This window comes from Elaeis guineensis, chromosome 2 (genome assembly GCF_000442705.2).
Source record: "Elaeis guineensis isolate ETL-2024a chromosome 2, EG11, whole genome shotgun sequence".
NCBI classification, from domain to species: domain Eukaryota; kingdom Viridiplantae; phylum Streptophyta; class Magnoliopsida; order Arecales; family Arecaceae; genus Elaeis; species Elaeis guineensis.
Window position 1 is genome coordinate 113,487,102 of NC_025994.2, and position 16,870 is coordinate 113,503,971.

At 36.4% G+C, this 16,870-nt stretch overlaps 1 protein-coding gene across 3 annotated transcripts; it reads left to right on the forward strand.

Moving 5' to 3' along the window:
- The first annotated feature begins 8,469 nt into the window (after nucleotides 1-8,469).
- Nucleotides 8,470-12,166, forward strand: LOC105042296 (sugar transport protein 14-like). 3 transcript variants are annotated; one of them, XM_010919439.3, is made up of 5 exons: nucleotides 8,470-8,576; nucleotides 8,801-9,031; nucleotides 9,721-10,043; nucleotides 10,773-11,402; nucleotides 11,553-12,166. In XM_010919439.3, exons 2-5 carry the CDS (start codon nucleotides 8,893-8,895, stop codon nucleotides 12,006-12,008), a joined length of 1,548 nt encoding a protein of 515 aa, XP_010917741.1. In that variant the 5' UTR covers nucleotides 8,470-8,576; nucleotides 8,801-8,892; the 3' UTR covers nucleotides 12,009-12,166. The 3 variants fall into 3 exon arrangements, with proteins under 3 accessions (XP_010917741.1, XP_010917751.1, XP_019707497.1); XM_010919449.3 differs by having other exon boundaries at nucleotides 8,470-8,573; XM_019851938.3 differs by lacking the exon at nucleotides 8,470-8,576 and having other exon boundaries at nucleotides 8,583-9,031.
- Nucleotides 12,167-16,870: the final 4,704 nt, after the last annotated feature.

The window sequence follows — 16,870 nt, forward strand, 5'->3', positions numbered from 1 at the left end:
ACAAATCCAAAAGCTGAGGTTTTACATGATAACATCATAGAAAACAACATCCAAAAGTGGTGGAACCTTGGAACATAAGAAGTACCTAAGGAAACAAACATCCAGAGCTACCAGATTCCCTGAGGTTTATGCAGCAAGAGTAATAAGCTGAGACCATACAAAAATGAAGTAATTTTATTAATGTGCAGCAACGTCTTGACAGTAAATCAAGAAATATTGAACTGTCTTCCCGAAGAAAAGCTGTCATATTTAGTGTTCATATTTTTCAGTATCACAAAGAGTTTTAAAATATTTGATGCTTGCTAATTCTTTTATGAGAAATGGCGCTTTCTAGCTCTGCTCATGAGACCAAGGGAATAGCATCCGCACGCTTTGTATGCTTCTCAGTTGCTGGTTGCGTGGAGGCAACATCCATTTTAGGTGGGATTTGGTAGGGCCAAGGACTATATGGTGTTTTTACCAAAAAAAAAAAAAAGGGACTAGTGTGGTACGCAAAGTGCGCGTGTTACATGCCTAAGCCCCTATAAAACCAATGCATCCTCGCTGTTCTTTTTTTTTTTTTGCAATATATGTATCTTATTGAAAAATTATATCTTGTATCATATGCATTATATGATCATGCACGTGCTAATCATGTCACCTTATTGATGCGGGTCCAACTCAATATGTGCTCGTCTCGATAATTAGCCAACAAGAATGATGCATGCAGGATATAATTTTTTGTATCTGATCTGATCAAAAATAAACTTGCCGGGGATATCTTCCAACAAGAGATGTACTCACAAATGAACATGCACTAACATCAGAATTTTTTTTTTTTTTTTGGAATGGTAACATTAGGATATCGTTAAGCAAAAAAGTACTACTAAAATGCAATTATCACGTGTTTGTTAATCTTTTACCTACTACCTTAGTCATTGCCACCAGAGGACCAAATATGAACAAGTCAACATGATGGACAACTTCACATGGGTATTAGTAGTGACCTGGTAAGGTGGAATCTAAGCCAATACCCTACTCGGTACTTGTAACTTCATAATGTTGGACAGGTGTGAGCTGGATTATCTCCTCTTCACCCATTAGCTTTGGACAGGTGTTGAGCTGGATTATAAGGAGCAGTATAGCCCTTCTTAGGTGATGTTAAGGCTGTGCCTGCCATGCGCAATTGAGTGTCGAGAAATATAATGGAAAATAAAAATATAATAAAAAAGCCTGTCATTCATGGGATCACAAATATCATGCTTTAGCTAATGCTAATAAAATCACTGAAATTTAATTTACTTTGCATCACTGGAGGATGCATACCCATAAAAAATGCTGTATGATGTAAGCATGATATGCAATATTATTGGCCTAGATCATAGCTAGAATCAGATAGTTACTCCCCCTTGTCTTTATTTTTCATCTTAGATTCCCATGTTGAGTTGGTCCAACCTATTGTTACTTCATAATAGTTAACAAATAAAAAAAAAAAAATATATATATATATATATATATAAAAAATAAATTATGAATTCGCTCTCAAACTATAATTTGATCTTGTGCTGCTAGACATCGGCAGATTCCAAATCAATCCAAAAAATTTATTTCACGAGAAAGAATGGATGATAGCTATAATTTCTATGTGATTTTTTTTTTTATTTGTATCTGGTTAATTCAACTTTTCTTTTTGTTTTTCAAAATTTAACGTGACGTGGTATATTGTTCATATGTTGACCGTTGCAACTGACAACACGTGATCCAAGCATGAACGTTTTCATACTGGATGCATGCTGGTACAGTCTTTGTACATGCACATGTCCCGACTCCCGACTCTCTTCTTTACGTTTCAGGATTGCTATATGAAATAATATGATTAGCGGTTTGCTTTGTTCCTAAACCTTTTATTATATAAAATAAAAATCAATGATATAATATAAGAAAGGAGATAAAAATATAATAGTTAATGGTTTATGATTGAAGATACGCTTAAGGGTCGAGAGATAATTTTATTTTTGATTTAGTTACGGGCTTTCAGAAAAAAAAAATCATCATTTATGAAAAAAATAAAGATGTATAATCTGTATATAAAAATTAAATTTAATAACAAAAAAATTAATTAAAATTTTAGAAACATTTTTTTCTGTGATGTAATGGGTCTATCTAGGGATACTACAGTTTTTTGTTAAAAAATAATTTTTGATAAAAACTATATTTTGATATTAAAAATTATTTTAAGATAAAATAATTTTTTATTAAAAAATTATTTAACTGTCAGGATCCAAAAGCTATTTTGAAATTATAAAAATGGTTTGTTGTATGTTTGGTTGGCAAACCCAAAAGCTGATTTTGAATGATAAAATGTTCAAAAAAAAATAAATATTTAAAATGATTCTAAAATAGATTTTGCTATAATACTGCAAAGTCTCTTTTAGTCATTTTACTGTTAGCTTTTTCCTAATATTCTATTTTAAGATGAATTGCATTGATCTATTTATCAATCAGTTTTAAATAACCATATGCGTGGCTGATGCGGTAAATAACTCAAACTTCAAATATAATTCAAAAAATTAAAAAAAATTAGTCGGATGTTTTAGAAGTTGTGCTCCTTTCTCTCCCTCTCTCTTTCCTCCTTCCTGATTGAGCACCACCCGTGTTCCATTAGAGATCGGTGTCTGGTAGCAGGAAGACTGGGTGGAGGAGGCGACAATGGGCTCGAGCGATGGAGGAGGAAGGGAGTGGTTCGCCCGAGCGGCAGAAGAGGAAAGAGAGTGGGGAAGCAAGTGGCTGGGAGATGAGCAGCGATGGTAGAGAGATGATGGGGAGGCCCAATCAACAGAGAGGTGGGCAGAGAAGGAGGAGGAAAGTGGTGGGAGAAGGGTGGGGTGGCATTGAGATAGTCACCGATGGTGATGTTGTGAGGGGCGGAGGGGAAAGGTAGAGGAGGTCGTTGAGGGAGATAGTGTTGTCCCAGAAGAAGTGCTCGTGAATGAGATCAAGGGTGGAGATGTCGTCACCGATGGATACTATAATAATGAGAGGCAATGGGCCCGACTGCTAAAGAAGTGGGCAGAGGAAGAAGATGGGGGTGGTGTGCGGCGGCCGGGAGGCAGACGGCAATGAGGAGAAGCTAAGAAGAAGAAGAATTAAAAAATAATAAATATTTTTTAAAAAAATAATAAAATATAAAAAATGATGGTAGTATAATATTTTAAATATCTTTTATAATAAAATAATATTAAAAAAATACTGTAGCAAATGTCTTCTAAAATTATTTGGATTTAAAACAAATGAACCATAATACAAAAAAATTTAATAAAAAACTTATAACATATTTTTTAAATATAGATAATATAAAAAATAAAATAAAATAAAATAAAATAAATAATTATTAAGTATGTTCAATCAAAAAAATGTTATACTAACATACTTCAGTATCTATCTATTTATTAATAATTTACGTATTCTATCACATTCTTAAGCCATAAAACTATCACATTGTAAGTATGGGATCTTGTATAATATCCTCAAGATTAAAATCGCTCACAACAAATGGCACATAATCATCATCATCCTTATTGAATTCCTCAACATGCTTTGCATGCTTCCTAATATAATTATGAGTGACCATACTAGCAATAATAATTCTTGTTTGATTATCCAGCTTATATGCAGATATTCGGCTAAGTATAGCCCATCTATTTTTTCAAACTCTAAATGTGTACTCTATAATATTTTGGAGTGATGCATGAGCTTGGTCAAAACAATTATTTAGATTCCATATTGGTTGACTGCTACATTAAAATTAAGAAAAATATGACCTTTCTCCTTTATAAGGTGCTAGGTACGCTTTGATGTTTGGATATCCTGCATCAATAATATAATATTTATCTATCAAATTATAAATAATATTATGTCAAATAGAAGAATTATTCACTCCAATAATAAAGTTTGTAATAGAATTTGTTTGTTATGCTTATCACTTGGTGTGAAAAATTTAAGTCTGGTCTTTGGAAAGACAGTGCTTCTCATCTGAAGTAGAGTAATGGGCATGGGAGAAGAATAGCTCACTTCTCTATGGCAATGAAAGATGGCGATGAACAGTGGTGGAGACGGCCGTATGTTTATAAAAAAGTTGAAAATCGGATAGAAAAAAGGGTGAACATAATATCTGTTATAAAAAATAAAAAAAAAATTAAAAACCAAATAGGGAGAAGGGCGAACGTAATCTCTTGTTAAAAGGATGTCAAAAGGAGACGGACACATTTAGAAATCGAGATGTGAGGGATATCGAGGGATAGCATATTATTTTTTTCTTAAAGAATGGCTTCCTGCAAATGAGATATTTTGCTTATGGGAATGCATCTATCGGAAGCAGAAAGAGATTAACTTTAAGTGAACCACATTTAAAAGAATTCTCAATGTAATTAAAAATTACTTTTGGATTGTAGTCAAACACTCAAAATTTTTTTTTTAAATTCAAAATTATTTTTGATAAGTACAAATTTACTGCCAAATATGTATAATATGAATCATATATTAGCTATAGAACCATTGTGCTCCCACTATATCAAACTTTTATCTTTGCGGCCTATAAATAATTTTAGGGCTAATTAAGGGTGCAGTATCTGATAGTCAATCTACTGCAACTATTCCAAAATGAGCTATTTTTGCTGGTCTAGATTAAAGTCATTGAAGATCCTTGCATATTATTTATATTTTTCATTGGATGGAAAGCTTACCCCAATAAGATCAGAAGTTTAGAATGCGAGTTTACATACCTCACTGGTCTACCCTCAATGCGAAATATTTTGAGAATCATTGGATTGTCATATTCGTGGATTGAACAAACCAGATGAAAAAACATTAGACAGGATAATATTTTTATATATGTCTCAAGAATCAACATTATCCTTGTTCTATGCCAATTATAAGAATCAACACTATGAACTTGGTAAGGCTACAAGATGAAATTACAAGCAATCCTAGGTAACTCAAAAGTCTCACTTGAGATAATATATAACGCTTCTTACGTGACACCTGTATGCTTTATTGGACCAGACATCGTACATACAGAATAAAGGATAATCTCTATTCAAGCTAAGTAATTTTTTCCTTTTTAAGTGAAATTTCTGAATGCCAAATAATTCATGTAAAACTAATAGTGAAAAATAATCTACCAACTCCATCTTAAAAATCAAGCTCACTCGTCAATCTACGCCTATATCATCAAAGAAGTGCCAATTGGAAGAAGCTTTATGACACTCAGATATATACATCTCTTTAAAAGTGGTCCTACTCTATTGTTATTGACTCACATATACTTGAACAAGGCTTGCAAAGAAGCTTGACATCTGAAGGGGTGTGCCATGAATGTAGCACCTATATGCGTCAAGAACGTTCAATACTCTCAATGCAGGGCACATTACTCCCGTCTATCTGGAACATACATTACTCGCTCAATTTTTTACTACCTGGTACTTTATATTCAATGATTCTTAGTATATCAATTTGCTTACATGGGATAGTTATACAATTGATGCAGCACTCATCATGTTCTGGTTATGCTATTCACACTCAACTCTCCGAGGATTGCAGGCTTATTTAACTTGGCAGAGAATTCTATTCTCAAGCATATATAGTTTCTGAGAGAATATAGCATCGGTAATGTTTTCGCTATGGTCATCACTCTTTAACTCTTAACTGGTTACTGAGCAAAAGGGGTTTATCCTCATTAGCCTATTCTCAATGGATGACAAGAGCTGGACTTCTAGATTATGCTGACTCCTACCAATTATTATTCTACTCTTGTAACAAATAGTTTCAGTCCAACGCTCACAAATATACTAAGCTACCATCATGTATCTTCCATGAGAAGTTGTGCTTCAGGCCAGCTGGATGGATCTTGAAGAATATGATGCACTCTCACCTGCACTATGGAACTTATTACTTCCTTCTCTTAATACTTCTGTCAGCCAATCTTCACCACGACTCTGCTTTCAACATTGTGGTTAGCCTACTATTGGAAACTATTAATACATCCCTTGGTTTGTTCCTTTGCTCTATCTGTTAAAGGTTGTTTGTACGTTATAGTTTTGGGATGTAATCATAACTCCTCTTTTACCCCTTCTCATATCCTATTTCTTATGTTGGAAATTTTGTAAAGAGTTCAAATTATCTATTAATGAATAACCATTGGCTCCTCTGTTTTACCCAAAAATATATATATATATATATATTACTCACATAGTAACTATGAATCTACTATAGAAAAAAGACACCTATTTGCCTAAAAATAGAATCATAAACTCTATCACCTTCAGCGTTTAGACACTTCCATACACCAGTTCTAAGCCCCCTTGATGATGACAAAAAAAATGTACTCCTTGCTCTTAACTTGGCCGGGAACATCTGCTAACTTATAACATCTTCCTCTGATTCCAACTATCCATGAGCACAAAATATCTTAAATTTCATACTCAACTCTTTCTGCTCCCACATATATCAAGATCATGATACGTTTTTGTACCATTGTCCAAATCTTTCTTTTTTTCTTTTTCTTTTTTTTTTTTTTGGAGAGCTGGTGAGTAATCCAAATCTTTTTTTCTTGGTTGTCTCATTCTTCGCATCATCACTAAATAAGGTATGGATCTCCTTCAATCTCTTTGCGAAAGTGTAGCCTGACTCGCCGCTGGCCCCCCCGAGCTCCTTCATGTTCTCATTTCTTGGCACGCCGTGGTAATTTCTCACCCTATTCATCAGTTGTCCGCGAACTGGTCCAAGCATAATGGAGATTCTTGTCCCACTTGAACCCTTATTCTCGTAAATTAATTCGGGCCATGTGACCCACTCCAGCCCTTCTACCGACGAACCAAGCATCGGTTGTGGGACCGTCATTGTCGGATGAGTCTAACGTGACATCCATGAAATAGGGAGTCGGAAATTAAAAGGGCCGAGAGAACCGTGCTCGCTTGCCCCAAGTTTTGGAAAGCCTCGATTAATTTTCTGGCCGTTGAGGCTTGGAGACCACCATTGGTAACACCTCGCCCTCTTATGAGCATATAACTTTGGAATGTCATGTGGCGAAGGAAGCTCCGGGAGATATTTGGAAGTTAGTGTAATTTAGTATAGCTAACATATATAAAAGTTAGATTAGAATAAGATTGATTAAATCTGGATTCAAATTCGATCAAATTAAAACCTACAATAGGGATCCTATATATGATCCAAGCTATTAGATATAATCTGCTATCTCAAAATTATTTACACATAAAAAATTATATAGTTGGAAATCTCTAATTTTTACATCAAATAATAAAAAATTAAACAATCCAAATAAAATTAAATTAAACATATTTTTTAATCACTTGATGTATAAGTTAGGGATCTTAAAATCATATGATTTTGGGTGTGTAAACAGTTTTGAAAAGTTAATTACAGTTTGAATCATTGATATATGACATTTTTTATCCAGTTTTGATTTGATCAGATTTGAATCTAAATCCGATCGATCTTAGTCAAATTTACTTCTCTCTCTCTCTCTCTCTCTCTCTATATATATATATATATATATATATATATATATATATATATATATATATATATATATATATATATACACACACACACACACTAAAGTTTTAAAATAGTATCCATAAATTCATATAAAAATTAATGATATTGTCAATAACTATATTTACTTGATATACGATGATACTAGTGAAAAATAGTTTTCACCTCTTACATAATTTATTTTATTACACTCATTTTTTAATAGTTTTTATATCATGTTTGTGCCATATGGGTCTGATGAACATTTCGTGTGTGAATGATTGGCACGGTGGTATCTTTGATGTTTTCCTATGTACATTATGGATTTCTTACGATTCTTCAAGCTAAATCACATATCCATGAAAGAAAAAGAATGAAATTTACCAAAAAAAAAAAAAAAGAGAAAAAAAAGATGAAAAAGGAAACATGTTTATCCTAACGCTTCTAGGTTGAGTAAGTCCAAGTCCAAACCAAGGACTGATGCAATATGGAAGAAAAACCGGAGAGAGAAGACCAGCTGAGCTTAGGAGATTAGATTAAAAAAATTAGAGGATAAGGAGACGACATTTCGTAGGGATAAGGTGATCCCTATCATCCCGGAACTACTCTTTTGATATTACGCAACCATATAGAAGGAAAATAAACAGAATCACAAACCCATCGCCAAAAATATCTTAAAACAAACTTAGCAAGAAACTAAAAGATCGGAAACCCGTTAACATGCGATCTCCAGCTAGATTTTTTTTCCCCCCCTATGGTCCAGTAATTTCGTGGGTCTCTTTGGTGGGTCCCCAAACAAACACCAAATCTCTTGAAATTTAACCAACAAAAACTGTCCTTCCAAATCATACGTCAGACCAATCAATTATTAATTAATAATTACTATATTGTATATCAAAGCGATATGTATCAAATTATGCTAAAAATAGAGTCCTCGTCATGCCAACGGCATGAAACCTATTTCTATAGGAGTCCCACACTCATTTTTGGCTCCCCTCTCCTCTTCTCTTCTCCCAGAGAACCAAGTGGAGAATAAGTATACGGTGGTTCGTCAAGCCCTGCGCTTTCCTTAGATCTTTGTGCACATAATATATAGCTTTTTAACGGGAATCTATCAACTGACGTTTGTTTATCCGCTGATGTGTTTGCTTTTGTTTGCTTCGTGACTCGATTAGATCTTTGTGCACATAAAATATAGCTTTTTAACGGGAATCTATCAACTGACGTTTGTTTATCCGCTGATGTGTTTGCTTCGTGACTCGATTTGAAGGTTGACTCACAGAACTGGCCTTTCTGCGCCCCACCGAGAAGCTAAGTCGAAAAGGCTTCGGGCGACAGGTTGGATAAGCCAGGGCCAAGAAAATGGCAGGAGGTTTTGTCGGCGGTGATGTAGGCAAGAGAGCAGAGCTCTATGAAGGCAGGATCACCAGTTACTTCATCTTGGCATGTATTGTTGGATCCCTTGGTGGATCCCTTTTTGGATACGATCTTGGTGTCTCTGGTGAGTTCTATCGGTCATTGTCTTCAAAATTTTTCTTCTAGCTTTTCTTCATTTCAATATTATTTTTCTTCTAGGTTTTGTCATAGTAAGTTTATCGAGAACTTTTTTGTTTTATCGTTAAACATGTTGAAGATTTATTTTGGGGGAGGAAAGGCATTTCCCATTTTGTATCCCATCCCACCTCTATGAGGATTTTGCAAGACATTGCTTTAGTTTGGGAGTTTGGCTATTTTCAAGATTAATTTATTTAGATCTTTGCCCAGTTCCCTCGAGACAACAAAGTACCGTAACTTTTCTCTGTATCATTTTCTTCTGGTAAATGTTATATTGGTGTAGCGGCCCGTGATTCATTTCATACATGAAGACAGAGAATATTTTTTGGAATAGATAAATAGGTGAATTACAATTTGTCCGATTATTTCTCTTAAAGCTATCATTCTTGATACACATAATTATGCTTCCAATTCTCTTTCTTAATATGCTGTTAGTTGTTTTTGTATCGTAAACAAGATAAACATTTTTTTGTTTTTTTGAGTAAAGAAACAAGATAAACATGGACCAAAAAATTCTGCTTATAAGATATTTATTCAATTCTAACACTCTTTTCTGTGTTTAAAAATAGGAAATGTCCATAATTTTTAATCTTCATTATCCTGGAATAAGATCATAATCACTATCATAATTTTTAGGTGGAGTCACTTCCATGGATGATTTCTTAAAGGAGTTCTTCCCCAGTGTGTACCGAAGGAAACAAGCACATCTTCATGAAACCGACTACTGCAAATATGACAACCAGCTTCTTACTCTCTTCACATCTTCCCTCTATTTCGCGGGCCTCATCTCTACCTTTGGGGCCTCATATGTGACCAGAAAATATGGAAGAAGGATCAGCATCATGGGTGGTGCAGTTAGCTTCTTCCTTGGTGGTGCTATCAATGCAGGAGCAGTTAATCTCTTTATGCTGATCATTGGCCGAATTCTCCTCGGAGTGGGCATTGGTTTTGGAAATCAGGTGTGAGCCAAATACTAGACAACAATCTGCTCGCCAATGTTATCTTATTCTTTTTAGGCATTCAGTCATCAAAATGCGCTCTTGAATGCATTAAAAATTCAAGATCTTGCGGTCTAAATCAGTCATAAAAAAGAATAACTACCAAAATTTATTGGAATGTTTTTGAGGAAAGCTTATGTGAATGTTTATATATTGTAGGAATTTTTTCTCATGTCGAGTCATAGTATTAGCAAAATATCTACCGATCCGACGAGTTTATTGGTGCCCAGAATTCCCTATGTCTGGATTCATAGCTAGTTGCAGATTGGATTGGAGGAAGATTTTAAGCACTAATTCTCACAAATGATGATGGAAAGTGATCACCAGAATATTGCACCTCTCCCAATACTTATTTTAGTGATTCTGTTTTTAACATCATATTTTACCTCAGGTTTGTATGTTGAATCGGAAAAATCCTCTCTTTTTTTTTTTTTCTTTTCACTTGTAGTACTCTGGAAGCTAGTATGAATGAACCAAATAGAAGAAGTCGGCAAGGGTCTACCAATTCATAATGTTAGTAATTATTTGGGGTTTCTTTGGTAAAAATAACTAATAAATCTGAGATTGGTTTTGAGGCAGAAATAAAGCATTTTATACTTTTATTTGCCTCAATACGACAAAAACTAATCATTAGATAAGCATGAAGCTTGTCAGAATTCTTAATTTCGTCCTCTGTTTTGCTGACAACAGGCAGTTCCTCTCTATCTCTCTGAGATTGCACCACCAAAGATCCGAGGGGCAGTTAACCAGTTGTTCCAACTGACTACCTGCTTGGGGATTTTGGTTGCTGACATTATCAACTACTTCACAGAACAGCTCCACCCATGGGGTTGGAGGCTTTCTCTTGGCCTAGCCATGGTGCCTGCAACTCTTATGTTCATTGGAGGACTTTTTCTTCCAGAGACTCCAAACAGCCTTGTCGAACAAGGGAAGCTAGATAAAGCAAGAAAGATTTTGGAGAAGGTGAGGGGAACTACAAAGGTAGACGCAGAGTTTGAGGACCTCAAGGAGGCCAGTGATGCAGCCCGAGCAGTCAAGCACCCTTTTCGGAACCTCCTCAAGCCGAAGAACCGTCCCCAGCTTATAATAGGTGCACTTGGAATCCCCGCATTCCAGCAGCTCTCTGGCATGAACTCCATATTGTTCTATGCTCCAGTGATCTTCCAAAGCTTGGGCATGGGTTCAGGGGCTTCTCTCTATTCATCTATTATAACCAGCTCAATGCTTGTTCTTGGTGCACTCGTTTCAATGTCGGTTGTTGATAGGTTGGGAAGGAGGTTTTTGTTCATCGAAGCTGGTATTCAAATGATCAGCTCAATGGTAAGCATTTCCAGTACCATTGGAACCATTATGCTCAACTAATTTCAAATGTGCATACGAACTCATATTATAAATCGATTGCTTCCTATTCGTTATCTCGGCTGTAAGGATAGAAACATCTAGCAATTGAACATCGATTTGTGCTCACAGGTGGTTGTCGCTATTACTCTTGCACTAAAATTTGGTCGCGGAGTGATGCTCCCAAAAGATTTGGCTATCATCCTGGTGGTTGCGATCTGTGCATTTGTTGTGGCTTATGGATGGTCTTGGGGGCCTCTTGGGTGGTTGGTTCCTAGTGAAATTTTCCCACTGGAGACGAGATCAGCAGGCCAAAGCATGGTGGTTTGTGTCAACCTTTTCTTCACTGCTGCAATAGCACAGTGCTTCCTTGCCATGTTATGCCATTTAAGATATGGGGTCTTCATCCTATTCGCGGGCTTGATTGTGATTATGTCCTTGTTCATCATCCTGCTCCTGCCGGAGACCAAGCAAGTGCCCATTGAGGAGATGTCTTATCTGTGGGAGAAGCATTGGTTCTGGAAGAGCATTGTGTGCAGGCAAGATTCGGATAATAAGGTTCAAAACCAACAAGCAGCAGCTGTTTAGGCGCATTACATGAGTCCTCATCTCTTGTTCTTTACATAGGCTGAGCCTTTGCTAGATTTACGTCTTTATTTGACAAGTGGACAATTCTTCTCTTTGTGACTGTGGAAAGCAGCAATAAATAAGTGTATGATTATTTTTCATGCGCTATTCATGTTTAACTGCTGCCATCTTTCATTAGGCTCTCGTTAGACAAGCCCTCTGGTGTTCTGATTGGCAACTATTTCCAAGCAGACACATTCAGAGTAGTGTTCTGGGTACATTATCTTCTATTGTTTTTCTTTCCGGTGATGTTTCTCCAGGATACTATATCTTGTAATCCCATAGTATATAGGCTGCATTTTCCTAGACAAATTAATTTTTTTTTTTTTAAGGCAAAAATAGGTTAGATAAATACAAAGATGATCCATGCTAATACGCATCCTGCCAAACTCAGAATTTGAACCTTTCCTGTCAGATTATGTCCTGAACCTTGATCTCAAATAAACGAGATCGAACTTGAAATTGATGTGATGTCGGAATTGGGGTTATTAAATTCTAAACCAACTTGTAGTATCTTAATCCAATTCAAGTATCAGATCACCCACAATGTAAATACATTCTCAAATAATAAATTGGGTGGCCAGTGCCTTCCTCTTCGTCAAAAGAAAAAAAAAGATTATGAGGATTGAGTTCAGGGTAAAATTGGCAGATTTTAATGCGTGTCCATTGGCATCTATGTTTCACCTGTTATGATGATTTCATTTTCTATCTTCCCCATAATTAATATACCCTACTCCTGAAACACCTGCTTGCATTTTAAGATAGTTCAGAAGTTGGATGATTCATCTTCTATTAGGCCTACTAATATGTTGCCTCCCCTATCCCTTTAATTCAACCTTCCTCTCTTCTTCTTTAACTTTCAAGTTCCTTTTTTGTTTTTTTTTGTTGTAAATCTTTTAACTTTCAAGTCGAATGGTACTTCTTATCACTATCTGCTCAATTTAAGAAAACATAACTAAAAAGGCGCTTTTTTCCTCAAGATGCCCAGTGAAATTACAACCGGGAAAAACTTGCTGAAATCGAAAAAACATTGAACACAACATTATTAAATAACGTTTTTGCACTTAAATAACATTAGTTTGGATACAAATTTGAACAGAAAACATAAACATTACTATTTTAGAATTACGCGTACATGAAAATTTGGCTCGATTAAGGAATGACCAAACAGAAAAGACAACCATATCAAAAGAGGGACGGAACAGTTTTGACATATATTATCAGCGCTTTTAAGGCGACGGCTATATGGTCTTATGAGTGTTAGTTTTTTATTTCATTCTGCTTTTTCCCGCACCCACTCATAAACAACGTTACCTTTCTTGTAACACCACCCCCACCCCCCCCCCCCCAAAAAAAAAAAAGAAAAAAGAAAAAAAACGTTATCTTTCCTCTTATCTACCCAAAAAAAAACGTTACCTTTTAGACGTGGCTGTCGACATGGTCTTTGAATCGATTCATTAGCCCTGGACGTGAACACTAAACAGATTTGGGTGTGACCATTATTTCTCGCGGGCTTGAGTGCGCGGTATTCATATATCATGCCCACCACCATCCCCGAAAGGTAGATGCTCATCTATTTGTAGTGGTGCATCGAGGAAAGGAAAAATGTAGTGGTGCATCGAGCAGGAAAGAAAATATTAACGCGTTCACGTAACACATTCGGTTTCAGAAAACACAAGCCTGTCCTTTTTATTTTATTTCTGAATAACTGGAGCTGAGATGAGGATAAAAGCTATGGAGTGATTGTGGCCTGATCTTAAGAAGAATTTTAATCTAACTAGACCAACACCACGTTCTTCACAATGTAATGGCCGCTGGAGCTCCCCCCATCATCTTTATTGGGAGCACCCCAACACAGCGAAGTGAAGTAGGACCAAGATGCGTCAGTCTCATGCTTACAGAATTGGAGTGGTTTTATCGTGCCACATCATTGAGGTGAAACCCGGTTTCCTCCAAGTCCGGACATGTTATTGGGTACGAGTAGCAAGACTTGTCCTGGGCAACTTTTCTCCTCCTCTGCCTCTTGTTTCGCTCCAAGTATAGAAGTAAATATCCTCATCTCTTTGCCTCACATTTTTATCCATCTATTGCCATACAATTTTCCTGCATGAGTTCTTTTGGCTCTTTTACTCGGGCAACAACGTCCTCTCATGCTCTCCCTTTCTCTATCGACGTAGGAAGATCAGTTTTCTTGTAAAAAAGAACTCTCATGCTCTCCCTTTCTCTATCGACGTAGGAAGATCAGTTTTCTTGTAAAAAAGAATAGAGTATGCGTTTCTATAGGGGAGAGCTTTGGTAGTAGCCAGAGACAAAGTGCCGGAAACAGGGTGTGGCTGGAAGGAGTTTAAAGCAATGGCAAGGGTTGGTACCCATGCAGGCAAGAGGGCAGAATTTTAATCATGGGGATATGATATCGGTCCCCCTGCTGAGTTCTGATAACAATCCTTAAATCTTCGTTACATGTGCTAAACAGCATGTTCCTGCCTTTCAAATGAATTTCCACAGCATGTCGCCGTCTTCAAAAGAATTTCTTTTGATGGGTATTTGAGACAAAAAGGCCTTTTCCTACAGAATTAGTTAAATCAAGAGGTTCCAGAGATAAATAATACATATGTTTTGCCTGAGGACCGGCAACCCTAATCTGTTAGGAAATTATTTTGTTCCGTGCGTTAGCTTTTAAATGTTTTCCTTTTCTTCCTCAGTTTGCCGTATACAATTCCCAACTTTTTTACCGCCGATTTGGTATTTCTACTATGTCTATCTTTTTTAGCGACATTATGTGTTGAAGGGGATGTGAGCTATCAACTGCCAAGATAAATGAACTGAATCATTATCAATAGTTCTCTGAGAAGACTTCTGTAAGCCAGCTAATCCTAGTCCTTCACCATAGAAACCTGATTTAGTATCATCAGACTCGATTTTCCTAAAGATAACAGTCATCACCTTGAAGAATTCAATGTACAAACAATAGCACTAAAGACAATCAGAATGGCAGCGCCTTGAAGAATTCCCAGCGACATCAAGTCATGCTAAACTTTAAGTACTCAAACAGAGATGCTTAACATTCAGGTTTCTACGAGCATGTGTGCCAAATTCATAAGCAGCTGGAGATCATATTTAAAATGATGGGAGGATAGCATTTATTTTTGTTTCTATGAAATCACAGTCCCACGAAACCAAGACCAAAGCTCAGCTCCCCCACATTCCATCCAAACAAAACAAACATATGCATACATGCAGACACACACACACAATGCCAAATTCTGTTTCAGACAGGCAGACATACATATACGTACATGTATACACGTACACATGCAAGCAATGCATAGTTTATTAATCACTCCCTAAGTTCCATTTTGCTAACAGGCAGTTCCCCACTATCTCTGTGAGATAGCACCCCATAAAATCTGAGGGACGGTCAACCAAATTTTTCAACTAAGAACCTGCTTGGGGATTTGATTCGCTGACATTATCAACTACTTTACAGAGAAGCTCCAGAAGGAATATCTAAGAGAGCAAGGGGTACCAAGAAGGTGGAGGTAGAATTTGAGGACCTACTGGAGGCAAGTGAAACCAAGGAACCGTCCACAGCTTGTGACCGGAGCACTTGGGATCCCCCCAATCCAGCAACTCACTGGTATATATTGCATACTGTTCTATGCACCTGTAATCTTCCAGAGTTAATGTTTCGGTTCTGTGGCTTCTTTATACTCATCTATTATAACTAGCTCAATGTTACTGGTTGGTGCACCCGTCTTGATGGCAGTGGTTGGTGAGGTTGGGAGGACGTTGCCCTTCATTGAAGGTGGCATTCAGATGATTATTTCTATGGAAAGCATTCTTATGTAGCATGATTAGCATTAAATCTATTCTGCATCACAATTCTAGAAAATTGCTTTTCTAAACTCAAGTTCGCAAAAAGTTGAAGACCAAAATCAATTTCGAATGCGTTATTTCTGTAGTAAGTGCCATGTAGCATGTTATGATTCATTTTGCTTGCCAGTTCTACAAAATTGTTTTTCTAAACTAGAAGACAATGAAAAAATAGAAATGTCAGTTGATCTTGAAATTAGTTCACCTTCACATGGAAATTCATATGCATTTGATTCATAGATCTACTACTGAAATTTCTACCAAGAGGATGGTTAACTGATATGCATGTATCTCACTTCCTATTTCTTATAACGAGTTTTCCACCAAAAAGAAAGAAAATTTGTGTTATCCATCAGATATCAAAAAAGGGAAAACAATAAATTAATTAATTAATTAATACCAAGGTCAATTTCAATTTGGCTGGATCAAGAAAAAAAACCATGTAGAAATGGATTAATGATAAGTTGAAATTACCTGTTTTATTTATGCCAATTATATCATTATGTCCACAGGTCATTGTCGTTAACTCTTGCACTGAAATTTGTTCATGGGCGGTGCTTCCCAGAAATGTAGCTGTCCTTTAGCAATTGCAATATGTGCACTTAGCGGTATACAGCTGGTTATGGGGGCCTCTTTCCTGGTTAGTTCTGAGTGAGATCCTCCTGCTTGAGATGAGATCAGCAAGACAAAGCCTGAAAGTTTGTGTCAACCTCCTCTTCACCGCTGCAGTAGCACAATGTTTTCTTGTTCCATCATGCCACCTCAGGTATGCAGTCTTCATCCCTTTTGCCTGGCCATCATCGTTATGACCTTTTTTATCATCTTCATTCTGCCAGAGACAAAGCAAGCGCCAACTGAGATGTCTCAACTGTGGGAGTAGCACTGGTGCTGGAAGAAGATTGCAGACAGACCTGATATAGACAGGGAAGTTGTTATACAACATCAATATC